This window comes from Scyliorhinus torazame, chromosome 6, assembly GCF_047496885.1.
Source record: "Scyliorhinus torazame isolate Kashiwa2021f chromosome 6, sScyTor2.1, whole genome shotgun sequence".
Taxonomy (NCBI): Eukaryota; Metazoa; Chordata; class Chondrichthyes; order Carcharhiniformes; family Scyliorhinidae; genus Scyliorhinus; species Scyliorhinus torazame.
This window is the reverse complement of record NC_092712.1, coordinates 311725268-311749968: the sequence shown is the minus strand read 5'-3', so window position 1 is coordinate 311749968 and position 24701 is coordinate 311725268. Positions and strand designations below refer to the sequence as shown.

General features: G+C 45.2%; 1 protein-coding gene across 2 annotated transcripts in view; it reads right to left on the bottom strand.

The window, feature by feature from the left end:
* The window catches only part of kif15 (kinesin family member 15), a 117476-nt gene that overhangs the window by 17730 nt on the left and 75045 nt on the right, over positions 1-24701 (bottom strand). For both annotated transcript variants that reach the window (XM_072510067.1, XM_072510069.1), the window contains exons 25-30: positions 13088-13192; positions 10443-10565; positions 7698-7844; positions 5505-5597; positions 3714-3878; positions 240-337 (exon numbers count right to left, since the gene is read on the bottom strand). In XM_072510067.1, the coding sequence (XP_072366168.1) occupies positions 240-337; positions 3714-3878; positions 5505-5597; positions 7698-7844; positions 10443-10565; positions 13088-13192 (731 nt within the window). The remainder of the gene's footprint in view (positions 1-239; positions 338-3713; positions 3879-5504; positions 5598-7697; positions 7845-10442; positions 10566-13087; positions 13193-24701) is intronic.

The following is a 24701-nucleotide window of genomic DNA, read 5'->3' as shown; positions in this document are numbered from 1 at the left end:
CACGGGGAGAACGTGCAGACTCCGCACAGACAGTGACCCAGCTGGGAATCGAACCTGGGACCCTGGAGTTGTGAAGCAACTGTGCTAACCACTATGCTACCGTGCTGCCCACGGTAGAAGGCAGATGAGGCAGAAGAATGTAAAATACAAGCTCCTCACATTTCTGGCTCGTTTTTTAAAAATGGTTTGACCTTTCTTACAAATAAAAACAAAACAGACTAGTAATCACAATTTTGTACCTTTTCTGTCCTTTCTCTACGGAGCTCTCCAACCTCCGACAATGCCTCTCCAAAGCATCCATTTCCAAGCGCAGGTTTTTTGATTCGCAAAGCTGCATCTAGAATATTTTTGGGTGGGGGAAAGAAAAAAAAGTGTCAAAAATGAGGGCAATTTGATTTCCAATGGTATTCATTTTCTAAGCCATAATTCAAATTCAAAAGGAGCTGCATGTGGGACAACATTGAATTTTCAGGTTGCATCAGCCTGAAACGCATAATTTCCTTAAGGAAAGCAATATTTGAGCCATCAAAACTTCAGTTGCAAACTGATTGTATGGAACACATCATCTTCAGCTCTTATTTTAAATGTTTAAAGAGTCAGACGACAGTGGTTAAGATCTTGCCTCAAATGCCATGACTTTGATGCAAAATGCACACTCAATATTTGTGGAACTATATTTAAAGAAACACAGTTCAAGCTCTCCTGTCATTCAGTTAGTAATTATATTAGTTAGTAATTATATTGGGTGATATGCATAGTTACAAAGACAAAATGCATAGTTCAACCTATGGTCTGTACAAATTATGCAATTTCAATCAATAGTCATGCACTACAATTAGGCTCAAAGACTACAGACAGGATTAAAAATAAAAGTCCACTATTTCTTTGAAACTTGTTGGAATTTTGAATGACTCTGGTCCTCAACAAGTGCATAAGACCCGATGGAGCTGCCTGGTGACACTCGCTGCCCTGCTACCTACAAGGTATCAGGTGGCCATCATGCTTGGAACCATTTACCCACTCTTTCATCGTGGGATGGAATGAAAGAGCAAAAGTTGCATTTGTTGAAAAGATAAAGCGAAATGTAATCCCTTCTGGGTTTTTTTAGGAACGCAGCAGTAAACTACACACAGCACAAACAAATGAGATGGATGAAGGATTAGTTGATTTGTTTTGATTGAAGGAAGAATACTCCCGTAAGCACCAGAAAGTCCTCGTTGTATTTTAAATGGTGGCATGAGATCTTTTAAATTCATTTGAATGACAGAGACAGGTGAGATTTCGTTTAATCATCTTATTAGAAAGATGACTGACTCATGAATGCAGTACTTGCTCAGTATGGCATGGATTTCTCCCCGTGTCTGCATGGGTCTCACTCCCACAATCCAAAAATGTGCAGAGTAGGTGGATTGGCCACGCTAAAGTGCCCCTTAATTGGGGAAAAAAAAATGAATTGGGTACTTTAAAATTTTAGGGGAAAAAAGTACTGCATGGATTAAGTGCTTCAATCCTGAATAGGACCCAAATGCTCAGCCTTTGAATTCAGAGGTGACAATAAGCCAACATGACAAAAGGAGAGACAATTGTAGGAATATTTTAATACTTCTCAGCTGCAGTTGAGAATGCAAATGTTGGGAGTGATTGGCGATGAATGAACAAGCTATGTCATTAACTGATAGGAACAATGTGTAATTAAATGAAAATCGCTTATTGTCACAAGTCGCCTTCAAATGAAGTTACTGTGAAAAGCCCCTAGTCGCCACATTCCGACGCCTGTTTGGGGAGGCTGGTACAGGAATTGAACCGTGCTGCTGGCCTGCCTTGGTCTGCTTTCAAAGTCAGCGATTTAGCCCTGTACTAAACCAGCCCGTGTAAATTTCACATATCAGCTGCACGTTTGATTGGATCCCTTTTGGTTTTAGAGCGGCCTGTCATCTGCAGGTGCTTGTAGGGTAACATGCACCCCGTTGATCACCCCCGGACCCAGGGCATTTCGGCAATGGCAGCGAACCCCGCTGCCCGGGCATCCTGGTGGGCACGGTCCACATTGAAATGAATGTATTGAGACTGGCCATATTGGGCCTCCGTGATGGCTCGGCTGCACCTGTGCACTGAGCTCTGTGAGATCTCAGGCAGGTCCCCATTTGGTCCTGGCAGGACCCCGTGGCGTAGAGGTTCAGGGCGACTGTCACCTTGACACCAGGAGCAGGTGTCTCCGCTCCCCCATTGTCGTGAAGGTTGCCAGGTGCACCATGATCTGGCAGATATGTCGCACTGTCCCGCTGCTCAGCCGGAGTCTTCAACGGTATGGCCGGACCAGCAGTTCCTCGAATGACAGGTGCTGCTGGTACACGCAATGCCTCAAACTGCGCATCCTACTCCTTGGTCTGTTGGGCTTCCGGCTCTCCATCCAGAGCGGCCGCCTCCTGTTCCTCTGGGGCACGCACCGCTGGCACAGCTTGCTCCTCCTCAAGCAGCTCCAGCTCGTATAGTCGCAGTGCATCCCCGGGACAGCAGCCACTAGGAGGAAGGCCACAATTGCTGGTTGAATTCTAATCTCCATTGTCTGCAGGGGGTGAAAGGCCGATATGTTAGCAACCCTCCAAGGTATCGGAGCGTTTATAATTCTGATTCTCGAGCATCCCCAATTTTAATAATTTCATAATTGGTGGCCATATCTTCAGCTGTCTGGGTTCTAAGCTCTAAAGTTGCCTCCCTAAAACTTTGCGTCTCTCTTCCTTTAAGATGCTCCTTAAAACCTACTTCTGCTGCCCTCAAATATGAATGTGCCTCGGTGTCAGATTTTGTTTGCTAACGTTCCTGTGAAGTGCCTTGGAATATTTTGCTACGTTAAAGGTGCTATGTAAATGGAATTTCTTGCTGTTGTACTTTTGGTAACTTACACTAGCTCCTTAAAAGTTTGACTCTTTATTGTTGAGATGCTGGTATCTCATTCAAAAAGCTGTTGTTCATGAGTACGCTTCAGAAGTGAATGTTAGAAGCTATCTGACAACAGTTCAGATCCTTGTCCAGATGTGTGTTCTTTTAACAGGAATTGATGAGAAAGTGACGAGGGGGGTAGTATAACCGTAGTGCTTCTACCATTGCCTCAGTAAAAAACAGCCAATTCAGCGCAGACCATAGATTAAACTGGGCACCTTCCTGTCCTGTACCGCATCATTATGCAGTGACAAAACATTTATTAAGATATCCCTTAAAAATAGATTAGTGACGTTTATAGTTTGTAAGCCTGAAAAGTAGTGCCTTGAAAGGTTGTGCTTAAGGGGGAGCTCAAGAGTGCAAATGAGAATAAGACCGGATTTGGGTGAATCAGGTTAGTATGGCAAGAAGCTATAACTCCTCTCAGAGAACACCGTGGTGTAGGATTACAGTGAATAGGACTGATAGATCATATTTATCAGAAGGTAGCAACACCCTTCCCCAAAGATTCAACTTACATTCTGGGAGACTCCTGAACATTCTGGGCTGTAAATTGGTGCACTGCAAAGTTTGGATTTATTTTGCTGTAGCTAGTTTTGGATTGATTATGTGAAAGTCCAAAAATAGTCCATCTGCCTAGAGCTTGCTCTGAACTACAAGTTACTCTATATGTAAAATACTTACAATAAATCATTTTACCGAGCTATCTGGAAATGTCAAAAACTAAATGTTTGCAAATGTATAACAATTGAGCACGTGCCCTTGTATGCTACCTTGAGTTGGAGAATTTGTTCATTCTTGGCTGCCCTTTCTAACTCCATCTCATTCACCAAGACTCTTAGGGTGGCCTCGGATGCTCTTTGATCATCCAGTTCCTTCTGCTGCAACTCAAAGAATCTAACAGGATTCGTTTGGAAAGTAGAAGGGGTTCTTGGACTCTGTGGAGTAGGAAAGAGTTTGTAAATAATTATGTATTTAAAAGTAAGATTATTGTGCTGCAATAGCAGTATAGATACAGTCATTAATTTTCATCCCTTTTATGGAAGCAAACTTGAGTGGATCTCAATATTCAGATGAGCACATGTGCATTCCCCAGCAGTTATACCCGGGCCATGCTCACCACTGAATTTGTGCTGTGAAGGTGCAGAATCCAGCATAAGTAGAAAGAGAATGTGCCAGAGCTTCAGCCCCACCTCACCAAAACAAAAACCAATTTTGATGCCTCAAGCAGCCATTGTCAACACCATCGGGGCCTCCAGGTCACACTCTGGTCTGGACTTCCAGATGGGCTCCAGTTCTACCAACTGGACCAATATCAAATGGTGGCAAAGGGTCAAGGGGTTGAAAGGCCTATTCATGCCTCTAATTCATATGCCTGCCAAGAACCAGCGTGCTGTATCAATTGCGCACAAAGTCCTGAGCAAGGGTAAAAATGAGGAAACTCATGGAAAAGTCTCTGCTGCCATGGAAATACTGAAATGAAAAATTGCTTATTGTCACAAGTAGGCTTCAAATGAAGTTACTGTGAACAGTCCTTAGTCGCCACATTCCGGCGCCTGTTCGGGGAGGCTGGTACGGGAATTGAACTGTGCTGCTGGCCTGCCTGGGTCTGCTTTCAAAGCCAGCGATTTAGCCCTGTGCTAAACCAGCCTACTGGTTTTCTAAGGCTCAGGTAGAGATTTAATCCTTTACATAGCCCCATCAGAAATCCAGCCTTAGGCCAGGATCTGGCCAAATTCCACTTCAACTGGAGTTTTGGCAGAAGTGCTCCAGTCGAGGTAATCAATTACGATCAACTGCAACCATCCAAATTTCTCTGCAGACCATCATGATGATATTTTCAAGATAAATTTCCAATTTAAAGACCGAGTAGGTGGCTTTTCATTTTAAAAGATTCTCTACACCTGATAAACTTATGCAATAATTTGCTCTAAATCTGAGCAAACTTCATGTTATGAGCATCAGTACCACATAGAGTAGCAATGAATCAATTTGCTCTTAATTTCTTCATGGCCAACAAAAGCTATTGTGGAGAAGAAATGCATTCAACACCCAACCAACAACAAGCTGGTTAGAGGATAAAAATATCTCCGCAATCAGGAGTCAGATGAAAATGATGTACTGTGGTCAATATTGCAATAAGAACCTCAACTTTCTACGGTGCCAAAGACCCGGGATCAAATCCCGGACCCAGGTCACTGTCCGTGTGGAGTTTGCACATTCTCCCCATGTCTGCGTGGGTCTCACCCCCACAACCCAAAGATGTGCAGGTTAGGTGGATTGGCTATACTACATTGCCCCTTAATTGGAAAAAAAATAATTAGCTACTCTGTTAATTTTTTTTAAAAGTACCTTAACTCTGTTAAAACTCCAGGATTTTGTACAAAGCCAGTCCACTATTACAAGCTAAAGTTCAAAACATAATGCTGTTTTAGCCCATATTTAGGGAGCTTTGTGAAGTGTGGTACCCAGGGAATTGTTCTGCAGTAAGAGCTGCTGCTTCTAGAAAGGAGTGGAGAAGAATTGGGGATGGGGAGAGAACGCTAAGCTTTCAGTAGTCTCACCTGTGACCAGGCAGAATTGTCTCCGAAGGATTCGATCTGCCTAAGCTTCTGCTCATTTTTTGTTGCTTGAATTTCAACATCTTTCGCCTTCAGCTGGAAAATCCATACAATGACATTAATGTAAATTTAAGTAACACATTAACCATATGGAGCACTTAATAACACATTTTGTAGCAACTCAGTTACACCTTTGACTGATTTATATTAACAGTGGATGAAATGCCTCAAGTATAAATCATGGAAGTACAATAGTAAAATACTGCAGATGCTGGAAATTGGAATTGAAACAGTTAACGCGGGGAAGAGTCAGATCAGGCAGCGTCTGCGAAAAGGGAGAAAGAGTTAATGGTGGAATTTTACAGCCCCAACCGGTGGGGCCAGCAAGTCATTAAAATCTCCGCTCACATCGGCGGGACCAAAGATCTTTCATAAGTTCTGAAATGGGCAAAAGGGTTCATTTTTTTCAAAGCAATGTCTAAGGCCACAAAACCAACTGAAATAGGTGTCGTGTTTTGATGATTCTGATGATTTTCAGGTGCCCCAGGCAGCAGCTTTAAACAGGCATTAGGCCCATTGCCTGTGCTAATAACAGCTTAATGCCTGTTCATGTACCCTTCTCTGAAATTAGTCATGTGGAGGATGCCATTCCAGTTTTTTGGTACTTTTGTAGCCTAACTAGCACTTCTTAAAAACTGTCTGCAGGATTCTGGTAGTACTCTACTATCAAATGGCAAAAAAAGTTACCTTACTTGTGGGATCAAAAGACCCAGTGCACATTTCCTGGTTCCATAGCAATACTTTGGGTTGCTGACAACCTGTACCTCATTGCCCAGCCATCCCCAATATAATTCAGCTCTAATCAGCTAATGCCCAAAATGGGCCTTACATTTCTTCCTTGTAGTTTTCAATAGCTCTAACATCCAAAAGAGGCATATCTGTATAAAGATCAACTGAAACTGAATTGTAAACTTTGAAACTGGAGCCAAATGGAGGCAACTCATCTCAGCTCCTGGACATCATTGCAGGAGCTCCTCAAGATAGTATCCTAGACCCAACCATTTTCAGCTGCTTTACCAATGACCTTCCCTCCATCATAAAAGTCAGAAGTGAGATATCTGCTGATGACTGCACAATATTCAGCACCATTTGCGACTCCTATACTGAAGCAGTCAATGTTCAAATGCAGCAAAACCTGGACAATATCCAGGCTTGGGCTAACATTCGAGTCACAAAGTGCCAGGCAATAACCATCTCCAACAAGAGAATCTAACCATCACCCTGGACATTCAATGGCACTACCATCGCTGAATCCCACGATCAACATCCTGGGGGTTACCATTGACCAGAAACTAACCTGGACAAATACTGTGGCTACAAGAGTAGGTCAGAGGTTAGGAATCCTACAGCAAATAACTCACCTCCGGACTCCCAAAAACTTGTTCACCATCTACAAGGCCTAAACGAGTGTAGCTTCAACCACACACAAGCTGAATACCATCCAGGATAAACTAGCCTGCTTGATTGACATCCCTTTCACAAATATTTACTCCCTCCATTACAGAGAACCTGTGGCAGCAGTGTTACCATCTACAAGATGCAGTACAGAAACTTACCAAGACTCCTTAGGCAGCAAGTTCCAAATTCATAACTTTTACTATATAGAAGGACAAGGGCAACAGCAACACCTGGATGTTTCCCCTCCAAGTCACTCACCACCCGGACTTGGAAATATATATTCCTTCACTGTCGCTGCGTCAAAATCCTGGAACATCTTCCCTAACAGCACTGTGGGTGTATTTACACCACAGGAAATGCAGCGGTTGAAGAAGGCAGCTCACTACCACCATCTCGAGGACAATTTAAGATGGGAAATAAATGCTGGCCTAAACAATGACGCCCATATCCCAAAAATTTGTTTTAAAAAGTCAAGATAAGAGCAAAGAGATCATCTCATTCAACTAACAGTCCAAAAAAATCTTACTCTTAAGTAAATAACTTCACTTTACTTTTACTTATTTCTTTCTAACCAAATTAAAATAGACAGTAAATTGGAATCTGTATCTTTAGTAGAAAGATGATCAGAAAAACGTCCAAGCAATTAGGAAGATTATAACTACCACTGGAGAGAACCTCAGTGGCAATATCAGAGTGTAGTTTTACAACTAAAGAAGTGGCAACATCTAACTTCATTACATGATCCTGAAGTTCTTTAATGGTTGCTGCATTTTTTTCTTCTTCTTCCTGCATTATCTGCAATATCGCTGCCTGTTTCCTGGAATCCTCTGTCAGCTGACCAAGCTGCTGGGTGGCGTTGTTCAGATCTTCACAAAGCATCTCCATCTGAGGATTGAACAGCAAGGTGGGAGGACATTAGAACACTCGCTATTGCACCTAGGATTTCAGTTAGACGGATAAGTCCCCCATCTCTCTCCACAAAGGCTACATGTTAAAGCATGTGCAATTATTAAACCTTTGGATTTGCTGTTGATTCCACTAAATTGAAGGTGTTTGCTTCTCCAATAAGCAGTCTGACATTTTACTTTTACATCAGTTGATTCATACCACCTTAAATCTATTAGTTGGATAGCATAACCCAGAAGTCAAACAATATGACTGGTCTAACTGGAATCAGGTGTTAATGCCTTCGCAGACGTATCTCTCTGTAGACAGATTGAACAGTTAGCAAGATAAGGCTTGATACTAATCATTAGCAATTTAATCTTGTTTTAATTCACATCAAGTGAACTTATTGAACAAGTTATGGTCAAACCAAATTAATCTGTTAGTACAACTCATCTATCTGCAATAGTACAAATAAACACACTTCACTCCTGCATATCTATGGTTTATCTAGAAGGATTTCAACAAAATGATTGCAAACTATGCTCCTGCACACCATTCTTGCAACCTTTTGCTGCATTCCATTTCAAACATTTCACTCCTGGGGCGAACTTTTCCCATAATTTGTCAGAGTATCAGGCTCTGTCTGATGAAAATCGGCATGGATCTTACCAGATGCACTGCCGAGTTTTCAGGCCAGATCTTGACCCACTCTTGACACACAAAAAAAAATACAATCAGGGGGCATGGTTTACTCCGTTAGTCTGGCGGGGCAGAGCCTGATAGAGCTCCACAAAGATTCCCCCGGCACCTACTCCACCAAGGGTTTTTGGGGGCTCCCCCGCCCCCCCCCCCCCCCCCCACCCCAGCCCAAATGCTTTCCAGCCCACCCCACAATTACCACGGCAGCATCAACCCCCCCGCCCCCTCCCCGTGCATGGCCAACCCCTCCGTCAATAAAAGTCGTCGCCCCACACCCCCTCAATGGCTGCTTCCCCGTCACTTCCAAATCCCTCCTTCAAAGGCCTCGGCACCCCCACCCCCGAAAATTAGGATCCCCAGAGAGCCCGCCCCTATCACAGGCTGGAACTGCCAGGTTGGCATTATAATCTTGATTATTGTCACAAGTAGGCTCACATTAACATTGCAATTAAGTTACTGTGAAAATCCCCTCGTCACCATATTCCGGCACCTGTTCGGCAGAGGGAGAATTCAGACTATCCAATTCACCCAATATGCACATCTTTGGACTGTGGGAGGAAACCGGAGCACCCGGAGGAAACCCACGCAGACACAGGGAGAACATGCAAACTCCGCATAGACAGTGGCCCAAGCCGTGAATCGAACCTGGGACCCTGGTGTTGTGAAGCAACAGTGCTAACCACTGAGCTACCGTACATGTTATCGAATACTTTTTATTGTACCTTGGTACACGTGACAACAAACTATTCCAATTAATTTGGTGAACAACTGTTGTGGGAGTTGGGAGAGATAACAAATTAAATAAAAACCTTGCTGAAACGTATTCATACATAATGTTGAAAATACATCAAGTATCTCTAATCACTCACGAAAATAGCATAAAGATTAGAGAGAAAATAAACCAGCAAGAACAAATCTTCCAGATCCACATACCATTACAATATAAGTCAGATGCAAGGCAGTGCAAATCATGGAGAAACGCAATGCAGATTAAAAAGACGGGTTATAAAGGGAAATTTGTTGGAGACTTTGGCCATGATTCAGCGGCCTCATCACTTGGTATTGGGACGAGGCTATTGAATCTCACGAGATTTGCAGCGCTCGAAACGTTGATTTAATGGAATCTCTTGTGACGTTGCGACCTTGATCTCACCCTCATTGGGCGTTACCCAGATCTGCTTATTTAAATGAGCCATACGGTTAATTTAAATATACGTTCACCAGATTCACCCGGTGCCCAAGGACACCTTGGACCAAGCGTAACAGCACCTGGAGGGGTCTCCCAGGCCATTGGAGACCCCCAGGTTGTCGGTAATAGGGCAGATGTTTCTCAGCGCTGTTTTCAAAATCAGACATAGAGGTTTTCCAGGTGAATCGTGCCCTTTATTTTAACCCACTGCTATCTCATTCTTCCAATTCCCTTTCCTCCCTAATAACATCACAATGTGCTTTAGGCAACAAAAGTCCCAAACAAACATGGAAAGCACAACTTCAGATCAGTGAAGGTTTCTCATCTGCTCTTGATAGCAACTTGAAAGTATATAAACAGTGTAACACCGATAAGCATGCAGGCATTTAAAAAAACATTTAGGATTTTGTGGCAATTTAAAACACTCTTTCAAAAGACATTCGCAAATCTTCCTGTGAAAAGGTAATAAAAATACTTAAATTAGCAATTACAATATGCAAGAGGTCTTTACATTCTTGTTAATGGAATCAAGAAAGTTTACATGCATAAAAATGTTTTATGAATTCAAAAAGCCCATGTTTCATTCAGTGTTGCCTCTGAAAAGATGGTTTCTAATGTTGAGCCTACTGATAAAGAAATTCAACTTTTAACGAGTAAAAATACAAACGGTGTAAAAATCTGAAAAGGGTGAATGTTTAAGGTCTCACCTGCACATTACAAGAATTCTCCTTTCTCTCCACAGCCTCTCTCATGTCCATAATTTCTTTCTCCTTTCTTTCAATAAAGATCTTGCTTTCCTCCTTAGTAGCCACAGCAGCACTGTACCTCAACTAAAACAGCAACAGAAAACATGACTATTTTTGAGCATTCGTTACAAAAACAAGAATGAAATTTGGAACTTGCTCTCAATTTATTGCACATAGTAATAGCATTAATGAGATTCCTAAAGCAATTGAACTTCTCAACTCCAATTCCCGAGAAACAACACTGGGTTTCTATGGCTCAGCAGACTCATTGAAACCAGTGATTTTTGGACTGTATCATACAAGTTAACAAAACAGACTTTTGGAGTTTGACTTCAGCCCATATGAAATAGGGTGAAAGTTATTTTTGACTGTTAAGTCCAAGAATTCTGCGTGAACAGGGTTCAGACAATTTCACGCATCTCCAGGTGGACATGGGCTCACAACAAACAAGGTTAAGCATGTGTCACACAACATTTAGAAGAACATACTTGATGGTGTTGGAGGAGGGGCAGCACGGTAACTCAAGTGGATAGCACTGTGGCTTCACAGCACCAGGGTCCCAGGTTCGATTCCCCGCTGGGTCACTGTCTGTGCGCAGTCTGCACGTTCTACCAGTGTCTGCGTGGGTTTCCTCCGGGTACTCCGGTTTCCTCCCACAGTCCAAAGACGTGCAGGTTAGGTGGATTGGCCATGATAAGTTGCCCTTAGTGACCAAAAAAGGTATGGAGGTGTTATTGGGTAACGGGATAGGGTGGAAGTGAGGGCTTAAATGGGTCGGTGCAGACTCGGTGGGCCGAATGGCCTCCTTCTGCACTGTATGTTCTATGTGGGACAATAGACACTGCACTCGAAGGGCAGAACATCAACAGGGCCTGGGCATCAGTTACTTAATGGACAAACGTGGCAGGCTGTGGTAATTTCCGTCCCTGTTGCCAGCCAGAAATTATCAGGTGTATTGTAACAAATTTCACAACTTGCCATGATGGAATTTGGCAATGTAATGATTATGGTGCTGCACCAATATTTCAAATGCTAAGTGTTAGGATCCAGGGCTAGATACCCAACAATTTGTAAAACTGAGGAAAGGATACTTCACCACACAAGTGATAACACTAAACAATAGGTGTCTTTTATGTTAAAACAAACATTAATTTAAACACAAAATTAGCAACAACGTAACAGCTTTACAGTTAACAGATCAAACAGTTCTTAAATAAAAAGGAAAAAACTTTTGACTTACTGCCTACACCCGCAACTATACAGTTAAGTAAACCAATATAGTTCAAAAACCATTTATAAAGTTAACAACTCAGGTTTACTTTGTTTTTCTCTGTGCAAAGACATTGGAGAGAGCCTTTTAGGAACCAATTGAAGACCCGTGTTGAGAGACTAAAATCCTATGGCAAACTGCAGATAGAACTGGCACCGCCCCTTAATTGCATCATAAGGCATTCTTCAGTCTCCACCCACCAAGATGTCCCATGACCCGTTAATCCAGGACTAAGCACCATCCCTCAAAATTATATACACCCAAGGGATCATCAAAAATCAAAACAATGTTCCACTGACCAGCTATCTGCAAACAGGTAAATGGTTAAAACCAATGATTACCTCACTTTCATGATCCCTTAATCACAGCTTTAGAAGACATACTGTCTGTATGCATCTTAAACCAGGATTTTAATAACATTAATGCAAAAATATAATACATAACAATTTCCTACATTCATCACAAAGTGCCATGGAGAGGGAACAGTAAATATTCAGGAGATAAAAGCAAATTACTGCGGATGCTGGAATCTGGAACCAAAAGAGAAAATGCTGGAAAATCTCAGCAGGTCTGGCAGCATCTGTAGGGAGAGAAAAGAGCTAATGTTTCGAGTCCAGATGACCCAAAAGGATTTTCCAGCATTTTCTCTTTTGGGGTAAAGAATCATACAATTATAAAATGATGGGCGATCATTTCATGAAGAAAGTTTGGTCGAATTTGAAAGTTACAGACAATTTTTAGGGCACATGGTGAACTAGTTAGCAAATCAGTAATAAGGAGGAATAAACTCAAGGTCAACAAGAATAATGAAGGAGGGAATTTAAAGAACCCCATACATATTAGTTATTAAGACATGAAATTACTCCCCTACAGTGTTTATTTAGATAGCAACTACACTGAACTAAAGAGATGAAAACTGAATTAAAATAACAGAGAAAGGACAGGGAAAATAAATTACATTACAGTAGGTAGCTTCAGTTGAAGAATTGAAGTTGATGATTGGTTCCCTCCAGAGCAGTGATTGGCATAAGTTAACATAATTACCCAATTGCAATTTCCCAGTTCCCTGTCCAAAATAATCTCTAGATACCATGCGAAAGCAGTTTGGGATATCATGTAAACATCTTTAACACTTGTTGGGTTTTCATTTTGTGCTTCAAAATCAACATCCAATGCACACAATGAAGCAGCAGCAATTCAACAATGAGGCACACCGTTTGGTAAAGTTAGTGACTCTGGTCAAGGACAAAGGGATTGTTACACTTTAAAAAAAAATCAGGGTGGTTATAATCAAGATTCAGCTGCGTACACACTTATAATCTGTTATTTAACACACCTTGATGTCCTCCAATTCTTGAGTCAAGACAGAAACAGCTTCAGTTTTCTGATTGCATGAACTTCTCATTTCCTGTATTTGATTCATCAGGACTGTTACCACTTCCTATGAAAATAAATTGATTATATTGGTCAACTTTAATATTTAAGAAATTATTCATGCATGATTCAAATGTAAATGCTTCATTTTCACTGTTCTCGCCAACTATTAATTACCGCACATGATACCCTGGCATTCTCAACTTTCTTTCTACTCGGTGAATCTAGGGCTTTTTTAAATTTTCCCACTTTCTACTAATTCAGGTTTTGTTTGCAGATACCATTTTTTGGGGAAAAAGATATTTACAAAAAAATATATTTCAAAATGTTAATCTAGATATATCCTCAAATACGTGAACTGCCACAGAAAACAGTGGTTCTTTAAAAAAAAGTAATTCCCCAACCACAGAGACATTTAACAGATATATGACTTGCTCTGGTAACTAAACAAGGTATGTTTAAAATTCCAGAGAATCCTCACCAAACCTTTTAGTTGCTTAAAAGAATGTTTCAGGGGGTGGCACAGTAGCTCCGTGGTTAGCACTGTTGTCTCACGGCGCTGAGGACCCAGGTTCAATCCCAGCCCCCAGTCACTCTCCGTGTGGAGTTTGCACATTCTCCAGTGTCTGCGTGGGTCTCACCCCGACAACCCAAAAATGTGCATGGTAGGTGGATTGGCTAAATTACCCCTTAATCGGGGAAAAAAGGAATTGGATATTGCAAATTTATATTTAAAAATGTATGAGTAACGCAAGACATAATAATAATAATTGCTTATTGTCACAAGGAGGCTTCAATGAAGTTACTGTGAAAAGCCCTGAGGAGTAGAATTAGGCCATTCGGCCGATTGAGTCTGTTCTGCCATTCAATCATGGCTGATATGTTTCTCTTCCCCATTCCTACCTTCTTCCCATAACCCCCGATCCCCTTATTAATTAAGAATCTATCTATCTCCGTCTTAAAGATACTCAGTGACTTGGCCTCCACAGCCTTTTGCGGCAAAGAGTTCCACAGATTCACCACTCTCTGGCTGAAGAAATTCCTCCTCATCTGTTTTAAAGAATCATCCCTACAGTTGGAGGCTGTGGCTTTAGGTTCTAGTTTCTCCTACTAGTGGAAACATCCTCTCCACATCCACTCTATCTAAACCTCTCAGTATTCTGCAAGTTTCAATGAAATCACCCCTCAGTCTTCTAAACTCCATCAAGTACAGACCTAGAGTCCTCAACCGCTCCTCATATGACGTCTTTCAAGCCAGAGATAGGACCATAAGACATAGAAGCAGTATTAGGCCATTCGGCCCATCGAGTCTGCTCCGCCATTCAATCATGGCTGATATTTTCTCATCCCCATTCTCCTGCCTTCTCCCCATAACCCCCGATATCATTCTTGTGAACCTCCACTGGACCCTTTCGAAGGTCAGCACTTCCTATCTCGGATAGGGGGCCCAAAACTGCTCACAATATTCCAAATGGGGTCTGACCAGAGCCTTATACAGCCTCAAAAGTACATCCCTGCTCTTGTATTTTAGCCCTCTCAACATGAATGCTAACATTGCATTTGACTTCCTAACTGCAACTGAACCTGCATGTTAACCTTAAGAGAATCTTGAACAAGGACTCCCAATTCCCTTTGTGCTTCGGATTTCTGAAGCCTTTTCCCATTTAGAAAATAGTCAATGCATCTATTCTTCCAATGCAAAGTGCATAACCTCACACTTTTCCACACTGTATTCCATCTGCCACTTCTTTGCCCACTCTCCTAGGTTGACCAGGTCCTTCTGCAGCCTCCCTGCTTCCTCGATACTACCTGTCCCTCTACATATCGTTGTATCATCTGCAAACCTAGCAACAATGCCCTCAGTTCCTTCTTCCAGATCTTTTTTTTTTTTAATATAAATATGTTTTTATTAAGAATTTTTCAACAATATTTTCCACCTTACAAGCAACACCCCGCCCCTAACAAAGAAAAAAAAAGAGAACTCGCGTGGCAAGACATGAACATGGCAAGTCAATAAGATACAGAACTTTGTACATCGGATTCATCCTGTACATGTCAGTTTCCGGATCATTCATGTGTTTTCTTGCTCAAATGCCCCCCAAAGAACCCCCCCCCCCCTACTCAGCCTCGCCCCCGTCATGTGCGCTCTGTGAACTACCTTAAACTGTATCAGGCTAAGCCTGGCACACGAGGAAGAGGAATTAACCCTACTTAGGGCATCAGCCCATAGTCCCTCCTCAATCTCCTCCCCCAACTCCTCCTCCCATTTACCCTTCAGCTCCTCTACCAAAGCCTCCCCCTCTTCTTTCATCTCCTGGTATATCGCCGACACCTTGCCCTCTCCGACCCACACCTTCTTCCAGATCATTAATGTATATTGTGAAAAGTTGTGGTCCCAGCACAGACCCCAGAGGCACACCACTAGTTACCGACTGCCATCCTGAAAAGGACCCCTTTATCCCCACTCTCTGGCTTCTGCCAGTTAGCCAATCCTCTATCCAAGTCAGTACCTTGCCCCTAACACCATGGGCTCTTATCTTATTTAGCAGCCTCCTGTACGGCACTTTGTCAAAGGCCTTCTGGAAATCCAAATAGATCATGTCCACTGATTCTCCTTTGTCTAACTTCCTCGTTACCTCCTCAAAGAATTCGAACAAATTTGTCAGGCATGACCTCCCCTTGACAAATCTGCACTGACTCAGTCCTATTTTACCATGCACTTTTAAGTACTCTGCAACCTCATCCATAATAATGGACTCAAAGCTTACCAACAACCGAAGTCGTCTAGTCAGCCTATAATTTCCTATCTTCTGCCTCCCTCCCTTCTTAAACAGGGGCGTTACACGAGCCATTTTCCAATCTTCTGGGACCCTCCCTGACTCCAGTGATTCCTGAAAGATCACCACCAATGCGACCACAATCTCCTCAGCTATTTCCTTCAGTCATCATCCGGTCGATTTAGACTTCGATGTACTGTCATATATACCGAGGTACAGTGAAAAGTATTATTGTGCATACAATCCAGGCAGATCATTCCATGCATGAAAAAACAATAGGACATACAATAGATACACAATGTAAATACATAGACATCGAGTGAAGCACACGGAGTATAGTGCGAACAACAGTAGGGAAGATGCGGAGAGAGGTCAGTTCAGTCCATAAGAGGGTCATTCAGGAGCGGGGAAGCAGCTGTTTTTGAATCCGTTAGTGCGTGTTCTCAAGCTTTTGTATCTTCTGCCCGATGGAAAAGGCTGGAAGCGACAAAAAAAACAGGTGGGTGAGGTCTTTGATTATGCTGCCCGCTTTCCCAAGTCAATGCGAGATGGACTGGGTTGCGTTCACGACACTCTGTAGTTTTATACGGTCTTGGGCTGAGCAGTTGCCATACCAGGCTGTGATTCAGCCAGATAGGATGATTTCTATGGTGCATCTGTAAAAATTGGTATGTGTCAACGTGGACATGCCGAATATCCTTAGTTTCCTGAGGAAGTAGCGGTTGTGCTTTCGTAGTGTCGACATTGGTGGACCAGGACAGATTGTTGATGATTTGAAGGAATCTAGGAATTTGAAGCTGTCAACATCTCCACCTCTGCACCATTGATGCAGACAAGGGTGTGTTCTACTCTTCGCTTCCTGAAGTCGATGGCCGGCTCCTTAGTTTTGCTGACATTGAGGGAGAGATTGTTGTCGTTGCACCATGTCATTATTCTCTATCTTCCTCCCGAGGTCTGACTCATCATTGTTCGAGATCCAACCACTATAGTTGTGTCATCAGGAAACGTGTAGATGGAGTTGGAGCTGAATTTTGCCACACAGTCATGGGTGTATAAATAATATAGTAAGGGGCTAAGTATGCAGGGCCCCGGTATTGAGGACTACCATGGAGGAGGTGCCGTTGTTTATCCTTACTGATTGTGGTCTGTGGGTCAGGAAGTCAAGGATTCAGTTGTAGAGGGAGGAGCCAAATCCTCTGTTATGGAGTTGGATATGAGCTTAGCTGGGATTATGGTGTTGAAGACAGAGTTATAGTCAGTCAATAAATAGGTGTCGCTGACGTAGGAGTCCTTTTTGACAAGATGATCGAGGGATGAGTATAGGGCCAGGGAGATAGCATCTGCTGTGGACAAATTGTGGCGATATGAAAATTGCAGTGGATCAAGGCATTCTGGAAGTATGGAGTTGCTGTGTCTCATGACCAACCTCTCAAAGCACTTCTTAACGATGGATGTCAAGGTCACTGGACGGTAGTCGTTAAGGCATGTTGTCTGGTTCTTCTTTGGCACCAGTATGATGGTGGTCTTCTTGAACAAATGGGAACCTCAGAACGGTGTAGGGAGAGGTTGAAGATGTCTGCGAACACACCCGCCAGTTTATCCGCTCAGGATCTGAGTGCACGACCAGGAACTCTGACTGAACCCGTTACTTTCCGTGGGTTCACTTTCAAACAAAGAACAAAGAAATGTACAGCACAGGAACAAGCCCTTCGGCCCTCCAAGCCCGTGCCGACCATACTGCCCGACTAAACTACAATCTTCTACACTTCCTGGGTCCGTATCCTTCTATTCCCATCCTATTCATATATTTGTCAAGATGCCCCTTAAATGTCACTATCGTCCCTGCTTCCACTACCTCCTCCGGTAGTGAGTTCCAGGCACCCACTACCCTCTGCGTAAAAAACTTGCCTCGTACATCTACTCTAAACTTTGCCCCTCTCACCTTAAACCTATGCCCCCTAGTAATTGACCCCTCTACCCTGGGGAAAAGCCTCTGACTATCCACTCTGTCTATGCCCCTCATAATTTTGTATACCTCTATCAGGTCGCCCCTCAACCTCCTTCGTTCCAGTGAGAACAAACCGAGTTTATTCAATCGCTCCTCATAGCTTATGCCCTCCATACCAGGCAACATTCTGGTAAATCTCTTCTGCACCCTCTCTAAAGCCTCCACATCCTTCTGGTAGTGTGGCGACCAGAATTGAACACTATACTCCAAGTGTGGCCTAACTAAGGTTCTATACAGCTGCAACATGACTTGCCAATTCTTATACTCAATGCCCCGACCAATGAAGGCAAGCATGCCGTATGCCTTCTTGACTACCTTCTCCACCTGTGTAGCCCCTTTCAGTGATCTGTGGACCTGTACTCCTAGATCTCTTTGACTTTCAATACTCTTGAGGGTTCTACCATTCACTGTATATTCCCTACCTGCATTAGCCCTTCCAAAATGCATTACCTCACATTTGTCCAGGTTAAACTCCATCTGCCATCTCTCCGCCCAAGTCTCCAGACAATCTAAATCCTGCTGTATCCTCAGACAGTCCTCATCGCTATCCGCAATTCCACCAACCTTTGTGTCGTCTGCAAACTTACTAATCAGACCAGTTACATTTTCCTCCAAATCATTTATATATACTACAAAGAGCAAAGGTCCCAGCACTGATCCCTGTGGAACACCACTGGTCACAGCCCTCCAATTAGAAAAGCATCTCTCCATTGCTACCCTCTGCCTTCTATGGCCTAGCCAGTTCTGTATCCACCTTGCCAGTTCACCCCTGATCCCGTGTGACTTCACCTTTTGTACTAGTCTACCATGAGGGACCTTGTCAAAGGCCTTACTGAAGTCCATATAGACAACATCTACTGCCCTACCTGCATCAATCATCTTAGTGACCTCCTCGAAAAACTCTATCAAGTTAGTGAGACACGACCTCCCCTTCACAAAACCGTGCTGCCTCTCACTAATACGTCCATTTGCTTCCAAATGGGAGTAGATCCTGTCTCGAAGAATTCTCTCCAGTAATTTCCCTACCACTGAAGTAAGGCTCACCGGCCTGTAGTTCCCGGGATTATCCCTGCCACCCTTCTTAAACAGAGGAACAACATTGGCTATTCTCCAGTCCTCCGGGACATCCCCTGAAGACAGCGAGGATCCAAAGATTTCTGTCAAGGCCTCAGCAATTTCCTCTCCAGCCTCCTTCAGTATTCTGGGGTAGATCCCATCCGGCCCTGGGGACTTATCTACCTTAATATTTTTTAAGACACCCAACACCTCGTCTTTTTGGATCACAATGTGACCCAGGCTATCTACACCCCCTTCTCCAGACTCAACATCTACCAATTCCTTCTCTTTGGTGAATACTGATGCAAAGTATTCATTTAGTACCTCGCCCATTTCCTCTGGCTCCACACATAGATTCCCTTGCCTATCCTTCAGTGGGCCAACCCTTTCCCTGGCTACCCTCTTGCTTTTTATGTACGTGTAAAAAGCCTTGGGATTTTCCTTAACCCTATTTGCCAATGACTTTTCATGACCCCTTCTAGCCCTCCTGACTCCTTGCTTAAGTTCCTTCCTACTTTCCTTATATGCCACACAGGCTTCGTCTGTTCCCAGCCTTTTAGCCCTGACAAATGCCTCCTTTTTCTTTTTGACGAGGCCTACAATATCACTCGTCATCCAAGGTTCCCGAAAATTGCCGTATTTATCTTTCTTCCTCACAGGAACATGCCTGTCCTGTATTCCTTTCAACTGACACTTGAAAGCCTCCCACATGTCAGATGTTGATTTGCCCTCAAACATCCGCCCCCAATCTATGTTCTTCAGTTCCCGCCTAATATTGTTATAATTAGCCTTCCCCCAATTTAGCACATTCATCCTCGGACCACTCTTATCCTTGTCCACCAGTACTTTAAAACTTACTGAATTGTGGTCACTGTTACCGAAATGCTCCCCTACTGAAACATCTACCACCTGGCCGGGCTCATTCCCCAATACCAGGTCCAGTACCGCCCCTTCCCTAGTTGGACTGTTTACATATTGTTTTAAGAAGCCCTCCTGGATGCTCCTTACAAACTCTGCCCCGTCTAAGCCCCTGGCACTAAGTGAGTCCCAGTCAATATTGGGGAAGTTGAAGTCTCCCATCACCACAACCCTGTTGTTTTTACTCTTTTCCAAAATCTGTCTACCTATCTGCTCCTCTATCTCCCGCTGGCTGTTGGGAGGCCTGTAGTATACCCCCAACATTGTGACTGCACCCTTCTTATTCCTGATCTCTACCCATATAGCCTCACTGCCCTCTGAGGTGTCCTCTCGCTGTATAGCTGTGATACTCTCCCGAACAAGTAGCGCAACTCCGCCTCCCCTTTTACATCCCCCTCTATCCCGCCTGAAACATCTAAATCCTGGAACGTTTAGCTGCCAATCCTGCCCTTCCCTCAACCAGGTCTCTGTAATGGCAACAACATCATAGTTCCAAGTAGTAATCCAAGCTCTAAGTTCATCTGCCTTACCCGTAATGCTCCTTGCATTAAAACATATGCACTTCAGGCCACCAGACCCGCTGTGTTCAGCAACTTCTCCCCGTCTGCTCTGCCTCAGAGCCACACTGTCCCTATTCCCTAGTTCTCCCTCAATGCTCTCACCTTCTGACCTATTGCTCCCGTGCCCACCCCCCTGCCATACTAGTTTAAACCCTCCCGTGTGACACTAGCAAACCTCGCGGCCAGGATATTTATGCCTCTCCGGTTTAGATGCAACCCGTCCATCTTATACAGGTCACACCTGCCCCGGAAGAGCTCAAGGCGGCCAATTTGACTTCTGAGGCTGATGGTAGGTATGGGTGTCAGAGTTGTTGGGGCAGTTGACAACGGTTTGTTGGCTTCCTGCTCAAAATGAGCATAGATCATTAGGGATGTTGCTGGAGATTCTACTCGGCTTTGCCTTGTAGCCTGTTATGTTGTTTAAGCCTTGCCACAATCGATGAGAGTCCGTGTCGTTAGTTTGTGGCTCTAGCTTAGTCTGGTATTGTTTCTTGGCGTCCCTGATGGCTTTGCGGAGGTTGTACCTAGATTTCTTTTTTTCTTTTTTTTTTTTTTTAATATATTTATTATATGATACAGAACTTTGTACATTGGATTCCTCCCGTACATTTCAGTTTTCCGGGTCATTCATGGATTTTCTTGCTCAAATGCCCCCCAGAAACCCCCCCCCCCCCCGGGGTTGCTGCTGCTGCTGTCCGACCTTCATCTAACGCTCCGCGAGATAGTCTAGGAACGGTTGCCACCGCCTGTAGAACCCCTGCGCAGACCCTCTCAAGGCAAACTTTATCCTCTCCACCTTGATAAATCCTGCCATATCATTTATCCAAGCTTCCACGCTGGGGGGCTTCGCCCCTTTCCACATTAACAAGATCCTTCGCAGGGCTACTAGGGACGCAAAGGCCAGAATACCGGCCTCTTTCGCCTCCTGCACTCCCGGCTCATCCGCTACTCCAAATAGTGCTAGCCCCCAGCTTGGCTTGACCCGGACTTTCACCACCTTAGATACTGTTCTCGCAACTCCCCTCCAGAAGCCCTCCAGTGCCGGGCATGACCAAAACATATGGACATGGTTCGCCGGGCTTCCTGAGCACCTCCCACATCTGTCCTCCACCCCAAAGAACCTACTCAGCCTCGCCCCCGTCATGTACGCTCTGTGAACTACCTTAAACTGTATCAGGCTAAGCCTGGCACACGAGGAAGAGGAATTAACCCTACTTAGGGCATCAGCCCACAGCCCCTCCTCAATCTCCTCCCCCAGCTCCTCTTCCCATTTACCCTTCAGCTCCTCTATCAAAGCCTCCCCCTCTTCTTTCATCTCCTGGTATATCACCGACACCTCGCCCTCTCCGACCCATACGCCCAAAATCACCCTGTCTTGAATCCCCTGTGCCGGGAGCAGCGGGAATTCCCTCACCTGCCACCTCCCTTACTTGCATGTACCTGAAAGCGTTTCCCGGTGATAGCCCAAGCCTCTCCTCCAGCGCCGCTAAGCTCGCAAACGTCCCATCAATGAACAGGTCCCCCATTCTTTTAATCCCTGCCCTATGCCAGCTCTGAAACCCCCCATCCATCCTTCCCGGGACAAACCGATGGTGGTCTCTGATCGGGGACCACACTGAGGCTCCCATCGCACCCCTGTGCAGTCTCCACTGCCCCCAGGTCTTTAGCGTTGCCGCCACCACCGGGCTCGTGGTGTACCTTGTCGGCGAGAGCGGCAGCGGTGCCGTCACCAGCGCCCCCAGGCTCGTTCCTTTGCAGGACGCCATCTCCAACCTCTTCCATGCCGCCCCTTCTCCCTCCATCACCCATTTACGGATGATCGCCACGTTGGCTGCCCAATAGTAGCCACCCAGATTCGGCAACGCCAGCCCTCCTCTATCCCTACTTTGCTCCAGGAACCCCCTCCTTACCCTCGGGGTCTTACTCGCCCACACAAAGCCCATAATGCTCCTGCCTACCCTCTTAAAAAAGGCCTTGGTGATCACAATTGGAAGGCATTGAAATACAAAAAGAAACCTCGGAAGGACCACCATTTTAATCGATTGTACCCTGCCCGCCAGCGAGAGCGGCAACATGTCCCACCGTTTATAGTCCTCCTCCATCTGCTCCACCAGCCTCGTCAAGATAAGTTTGTGCAGGGCCCCCCAGCTCCTAGCTACCTGGATCCCCAAGTATCGAAAGCTCCTATCCGCCATCCTCAGCGGTAGGTCGTCTATCCCTCTTCCCTGATCCCCGGATGCACCACAAAGAGCTCGCTCTTCCCTACATTGAGCTTATAGCCCGAGAAGTCCCCAAACTCCCTTAGGATCTGCATGACCTCCACCATCCCCTCCACTGGGTCCGCCACATACAGCAACAGGTCGTGTGCATACAGCGACACTCGATGCTCCTCTCCCCCTCGGACCACCCCCCTCCATTTCCCAGACTCCCTTAATGCCATGGCCAAATGTTCAATTGCTAATGCAAACAACAGGGGGGACAGGGGGCACCCCTGCCTCGTCCCTCGATACAGCCGAAAATAGTCCGACCTCCGGCGATTCGTAAACACACTTGCTACCGGGGCTCTATATGGAAGTTTAACCCAACTGATAAATCCCTCTCCAAACCCAAACCTCCGCAACACTTCCCAGAGATACTCCCACTCCATTCGGTCAAAGGCCTTCTCCACGTCCATAGCTGCCACTATCTCAGTCTCTCCCTCCACCAATGGCATCATTATCACATTTAGGAGCCTTCGCACATTGGTATTTAGCTGCCTACCCTTTACGAATCCCGTCTGGTCCTCATGAATCACCCCCGGGACACAGTTCTCAATCCTCGTAGCCAACATTTTTGCCAGCAACTTAGCATCTACGTTGAGGAGCGAGATCGGTCTATACGACGCGCATTGCAGTGGGTCCTTATCCGGCTTCAGGATCAAAGAGATCGTCGCCTCCGACATTGTCGGGGGCAAGGTCCCCCCCTCCCTTGCTTCAATGAAGGTCCTTACCAGCAACGGGGCTAACAGGTCTACATACTTCCTATAGAACTCCACCGGGAACCCATCCGGCCCCAGAGCCTTCCCTGCCTGCATGCTCCCCAGTCCTTTAACCAGTTCCTCAACCCCAATTGGCACCCCCAAACCAGCCACCGCCCGCTCCTCCACCCTCAGGAACCTCAGTTGGTCCAAGAATCGTCGCATCCCCTCTTTTCCCCCTGGGGGCTGGGACCTATACAGCTCCTCGTAAAAGGCCTTGAATGCCTCATTTACTTTCACCGCACTCCGCACCGTAGTTCCCCTGCCATCCTTGACTCCACCTATTTCCCTCGCTGCCATCTTCTTACGGAGCTGATGTGCCAGCATCCGACTCGCCTTCTCCCCATATTCATACATCGCCCCCTGTGCCTTTCTCCACTGTGCCTCTGCCTTCCCCGTGGTCAACAGGTCGAACTCCGTCTGGAGACTTTGTCTCTCCCAGAGTAGTCCCTCATCAGGGGCCTCTGCATATCTCCTGTCCACCCTTAAAATCTCCCCCACTAACCTCTCCCTTTCCCTGCCCTCTCTCTTCTCCCTATAAGCCTTGGAGATTAACTCTCCCCTGACCACCGCCTTCTGCGCCTCCCATACTACTCCCACCTGCACCTCCCCATTGTCGTTGGCCTCCAGATATCTTTCGATGCACCCCCGCACCCTCCCACACACTTCCTCATCCGCCAGCAGTCCCACATCCAACCGCCACAACGGGCATTGGTCCCTCTCCTCCCCCAGCTCTAGCTCCACCCAATGCGGGGCGTGGTCTGAAATGGCTATGGCCGAATACTCCGTTCCCTCCACTTTCGGGATCAATGCCCTGCCCAGAACAAAAAAATTCTATCCGGGAGTAGACCTTATGTACATGGGAGAAAAAAGAAAATTCTCTGGCCAAAGGCCTGGCAAATCTCCACGGATCTACTCCCCCATCTGATCCATAAACCCCCTGAGCACCTTGGCCGCAGCCGGCCTCTTCCCCGTCCTAGATCTGGAACGATCTAATGCTGGGTCTAACACCATGTCGAAATCTCCACCCATTATCAAGCTCCCTACCTCCAAGTCCAGAATACGTCCCAACATCCGTTTTATGAATCCAGCATCATCCCAGTTCGGGGCGTATACATTTACCAATACTACCCCCGTCCCCTGCAACCTACCACTCACCATCACGTATCGGCCTCCGTTGTCCGCTACTATGTTCTTGGCCCCAAACAACACCCGCTTCCCCACCAGTACTGCCACCCCTC